Source organism: Mauremys reevesii, linkage group 8, assembly GCF_016161935.1.
Source record: "Mauremys reevesii isolate NIE-2019 linkage group 8, ASM1616193v1, whole genome shotgun sequence".
Classification (NCBI taxonomy): Eukaryota; Metazoa; Chordata; order Testudines; family Geoemydidae; genus Mauremys; species Mauremys reevesii.
Window position 1 is genome coordinate 102,663,228 of NC_052630.1, and position 5,437 is coordinate 102,668,664.

The 5,437-nt window shown below is 49.4% G+C and overlaps 1 protein-coding gene across 1 annotated transcript; it reads right to left on the reverse strand.

Annotated features, from left to right (window-relative positions):
- Window positions 1–1,267: 1,267 nt before the first annotated feature.
- On the reverse strand, window positions 1,268–2,787 carry FOXE3 (forkhead box E3). Its single transcript, XM_039486468.1, has one exon. It carries the CDS (start codon window positions 2,785–2,787, stop codon window positions 1,783–1,785), a length of 1,005 nt encoding a protein of 334 aa, XP_039342402.1. The 3' UTR covers window positions 1,268–1,782.
- Between the last annotated feature and the right edge of the window lie 2,650 nt (window positions 2,788–5,437).

Genomic DNA, 5,437 nt, shown 5'->3' on the forward strand with positions numbered 1-5,437 from the left:
CTAAATTGCCAGGTGCACCCACCTGAAGGTGGACTGGGTTGCAAGAATGTCAATTTCTAAACGGCATGCAGAACACGCTAATCAAACACCCCAGAAGAGAGACCCTCACAGATCATCATTCATTAAAACACTGGTGTATCCAGGCAAGTACAGGTTTGTACAGGGTTAAACTAAAGATAAGGAATGGGATTTTCAAAAAGGGCCTAAGGGAATTAGATGCACAAATTTCCATTGAAAGTCAGTTGGTATTTGGGCATCTAACTCCCTTAGGCAGGGAATTCAAATGAGTCCAGAGCCCCATCCCAGAACACCAACTCACCAAATCAGCTCCAATACAAATGTCCCCATATGTCAGGGTACCAGATAAATCTTTAAAAAAAAAATAAGGAGAAAAATACCATTCTTGCCCATTTACATGTAGGAAATTTAGAGTAAAAAAAAAAATGGGGAATATCAGTGGGGAATTCACCTCAAAAATCCATGCCAGGATACAGCCCTATAAATAAAGGGCAAAGGACTGGCCAGTGTACAGATTAAATAGTTAAGGCCAAAAGGGACCATTGTGATCATCTAGTGAGTCTATCCTCCTGTACAACATACAATTTCACCTGCAAGGACTCCTGCAGTGGCGAGAATTATTATCCCCGACTACAAACATGAAAACTATCCAACCCAGTCAATTGCAGCTACATAGAGGACACCTTACAGAAAGAAATCCAATCTCAATTTCAAGATTCCAGGGGACGGACTATAACAGGTTTCATATAAGAACTAGGTAAATTCATGGAGGATCGGTCCATCAATGGTTATTAGCCAAGATGGGCAGGGATGGTGTCCCTAGCCTCTGTTTGCCAGAAGCTGGGAATGGGGACAGAGGATGGATCACTTGAGGATTATCTATTCTGTTCATTCCCTCTGAAGCACCTGGCATTGGCCACTGTCGGAATGGCTTTAGGAGGATTCCTTTAGGAAGCTGTTCAATGGCTAATTACCACCAGTATTTAAAAACAGACTTCAGATTTGAAACAGTAAGAATATAGCTCTGAAAAAGTGTCAGTAAAGAATGAAAGCACAAGGCATTTGGCATAATTAAAATAGTGTTATGATTCTCCTATGAATCAGCTGAGTTCTGATGTATTCTATTTTTAAAACCCCATCAAAACCATTTCTAAAAAAAGAGCAGTATTAAACAGTTGAAAGGAAAGATTTATTTTTTTAAATCCTTTCTAACAATAAAAGTTATTTTTTTTAAAAATAGTAAAAAGATGTTTTTTCCTTCAGGGGAAGAAAAAGGGTAAAGTCTTAAATACTAATAAAAAATCCCATACCTAGTAGTTTTGCTAACTATCTGTCCGGTTATAGGTTATGAACCCAACAAGAGGAAAAAAAAACGGGACATCCTGGAATGTTTACAAATCTACAAGGTAACAGCACCTTACACAATGGTTTACACAGTGCACTACTAAATGCATTATCCCGTGAATCATAATTCATACAACAATGCACTCCCATGTATTATAAAAGGCATATGCAATGAATCGGGCATACCACATGGTAGTGTGCACTGAAGTGGGTCGGGCAATCAATGCGCACAGGAGACAGTACGATGCATATGCAATACACGACGTGTTTGACAGCACATGTGCAATGCAACAGACAATGTGTTTCACACTCAGCGCCATGCAGCACAACGCATTATGCGGCGCCTTACAGGGTTAGGATGAAATAATCTACATATGTACAGTAAAAACAAAGATGCATTCAAGTACAGTGTGTCCCCCATCAACATGGAAAAGGGTTGTACGCGGGGGGCCTGCTCCTACTTCCAGTGCAGCCAGTGCAGTCACATGTACCGCTCGAGTCCCGAAGCGAAGCCGGGCTGCCGCATGTAGACGGGACTGGGGCCGAACTGCGGCCCGGCCAGCGCCAGGAGCGGCTCGGGGTGCTCGGCGCAGGAGGCGGCGGCGGCGGCGGGGCGCACGGGCGGCAGGCCCAGGCGGCCGGCGGCGCCGTAGAGCGGGGCGCCGCCGGGCGGGGAGTAGCCGCTGGGGGGCCCGGGCAGGTGGGGCGGCGGCGGCGGCGGCGAGGCGGAGTAGGGTAGGCCCGGCCCAGCGGGCTGGCGGGCGGGATCGGGAAGCAGGCGGGCTCGCCCAGCTCGGCGGGGCCCAGGAGCTCGGCGGCGCCGCCCATGAGGCTGTCGATGGTGAAGCCCCGCGGGTAGGGGGCGGCCGCGGGCAGCGGCGGGCTGTAGCCGGCGGGCGCGTAGGGCGCGGCGGGGCCGAAGGCGGCGTAGGCCGGGTAGGTGGCCAGGTCGGCGCGCTTGAAGCGCTTCCTGCGGCGGAGGAAGCTGCCGTTGTCGAACATGTCCTCGGCCGCCGGGTCCAGCGCCCAGTAGCTGCCCTTGCCCGGGTGGCCCGGCTCCCGCGGCACCTTGACGAAGCAGTCGTTCAGCGTCAGGTTGTGGCGGATGCTGTTCTGCCACTTCTTGGGGTTGTCGCGGTAGAAGGGGAAGCGCTCGGTGATGAAGCGGTAGATGCCGCCCAGCGTCAGGCGCCGCTCGGCCGCGTGGGCGATGGCCATGGCGATCAGGGCGATGTAGCTGTAGGGCGGCTTCCCCCGCGGCACCGGCCGCTTGCGCCGCCGCCCGCCGCTGCCCGCCGGCTCCTCCGGGGCGGGCGGCGGCGGCGGCTCCCGCTCCGGGCTCCCGGGCTCCGGCGCGGCGGCGGCGGCGGGGGAGCCGGGCGGGCTGCCCATGGCCTGCAGGTAGGGGAAGCTGCCCGGGTTCATCAGGCGCCGGCCGCGGGGGGAGCAGAACCAGGGGAGCTCCCCCGGGGGCTCAGCCCGCCCGCCTTATATCCCCGCCGGCTGGCGCCACCCTGTCCCCCTGCAGCGGGGCGGCGGCGGCGGGGCCCCCCGGCCCTGCCCCCGCCCCCGGAGAGCCGCCCCCGACCGGCAAGCTCCCGGGGCCGCTCGCTCTCCGCCCCCCCGCCGCCGTAACTCTGACCTGCACCAGGTGCGGCCCCTGGCCGGAGGGATGGGCAGGCGGCTTGGCAGCAGCCTGGGGACACCCTCCATAAACCCAACTACTTATAGGGAGAGGAGACCTGCCCCCAGCCACTGGGTCAATTACACGCCCCAGCGTAGTGGGCTGGGAAAGCGATGGAGGTGCCGATGGAATTGCGCTTGAAGAAGGGACCCTAATTTCCTACGGGAGATAAACCAGGAAAACAAACACAGGAGACAAGAATAGGCTGATAACCATCCTCAAGTAGCTCTTTGCAGCCAGCACCGGGACAGGTTGTTTTAAACCGTATTTAAAATCGGACACTTTTGTGGGGGGTCTGACACCAAACATTGGAAGCTGCAGAGAAATGTACCCCCTTTCCGTGCAGAAATAGCTGGGTAACCCTAGAACCGTTTCATTCGGTTTATATTTTATTTTGTGAAACGTTGCAGATTAAAAAAAATACATCGGCAGGGTGAAAACGCGAATAAATCGGCATCGCGGGGCAGTTATTTGAATCTTTTGTCGATTTCGTTTGTAAAAAGCTTCCCCGCGCTGCTTCCCGGTGATATTCGATAGGTTTATTTTTTGCAAACATTTCCTCGGTGTTCAAAGTTGTTTTACCAAGAGCCGCGTCTGTAGGTAATCAACGGAGGAATCATTTGCAAATATCTACACAAGCGCTTTATTTTAAATGAATATAGACATTCGATAGAGCGGATCTGCTACTTTTTAGAGACATCTGTACACCTGCTAACTGCTGGGTTGTTTTGGTTTGTTTTTTTTAGTGGTGCTGAACTGAACCAGATAACCCGTTTGTGTATCAGTGTGAATAGTTTTCAGTTCATTTTGATGTTGTAATTATTTTCTCCGGCAGAAAAACAGTTCGTCATAAAAAACCACCTTTAATTTTACCACGGAGCACAACAACTGAAAAGATAATGTAACGCTTCTACCGTTACTCGGTATTTAAACGATTTAATATAGGACACATTGTAAGGGGCACAAGTCCGGGGGGGGGGGCTGTAAAAATCAAAGTAATAAAAACAGTCTTCAACACTTGAGTTATTTATTTTGTGCAACCTCGTGCGATTTGCTGACATGGGCTACCGAGGTCGGTGTGTTAGTGCCAGTAGAGAAGGGAGTGGATTGAACCGTTTTCAGAAGGATAGTTTATAATTCAGCTGCTTAATGTCCCTCACGCTGGGGGTGAGGGTTAACAATTATGTGTTTATTTGTAAACAGTAATTCGAAGTCTCCCCCCCCCCCTTGTATTAATTGCAAGGGATTGTCCAAAGAGGGAGGAATTGGCATTTCTAAAGGTGGAGTTAACCATACCGATTGTGATTGTAGGAAGAGTGGTAAATAGCTCCATGCTGATCCCAAAATGTTTACAAATTAAAGAAAACCATCTGCTTATTTTAACACCCAAGGCCCGACCCTGGGCTCTCCACTCTAGTCTCCACGATGCCTGAATAAGGAGCGTAGGAGCGGATGTCTAGCAATGTAAACTCACTGTCAGACCTGGCATTGCTGTGTACATGAGTGGATGCATACTAAAAGGACAGAGACTTATCTCTGGTTTTCATTGTCTTAACGAATGAGCAATAAATAACAGTGTCTGTCCTCCTTACTTTAGCTATAGGGGAATATACTTTAAAACTGTATCTATTGCATTTAAAGAAAACATTTACAAACTATGTATGTACATCTCGTATGTAATGTTACAGAATGTGTATGTAATGCAATAGCTAGAGGGGCCATTACATTAAGAAAGCATGGTGGACATTGTGCATTATAGTTCCTGATTTTATATTCACACAGAACATGACGGGTGCAAATGCAACTCAAATAATTTGAGTGGCACATAAACTCATAGCATTTTAATTGTAGACTGCAAAGGGTTGAGCAAGGGTAGGAAAGATGGTTTAGTAGACGAGGCACTAATTAGGACTGGAGAGAACTGAGTTCAGTTCCAGCCACAGACTTTGTCTACCCACTGCCTCAGTTCCCCATCTGGAAATGGGGATAATATTTCCCTACCTGGCAGGGGTGTTGTGAGCATAAAATCCATGAATGATTGTGAGGAGCAAAGATGCTAGGGTGATGATCGCCCTATAAGCAGATAGAGTGAGCCTCTCTACAGTGGCAGAATAACAGTTTCTTAGTTTAAAGGGTATTTGTGTTGGTTATTTTTGTTTAGATAAAACAGAGGTAAAATGGGTCTTAACTATCTAAAAGTAGGATTTGACCTGCAACACTTTCCCTTAGAATGGTCACCTCAGCGGTGGGTGAGAGCCAGAGATCACTGTGTTTCTTATCTTATTTATTTGACATCAGCCAATATTTAAATGTTGGCAAATTTGTTTGACACTGTTGCCTTCAGTCAGCTAAGGAGAAATCCCACAATAAGGTCCTGAACGTAGGTTGAAA

Bases quoted from the DNA above. Each gene is read 5' to 3' on its own strand.
- FOXE3 (XM_039486468.1), bottom strand. From the start codon at position 2,787: ATGAACCCGGGCAGCTTCCCCTACCTGCAGGCCATGGGCAGCCCGCCC.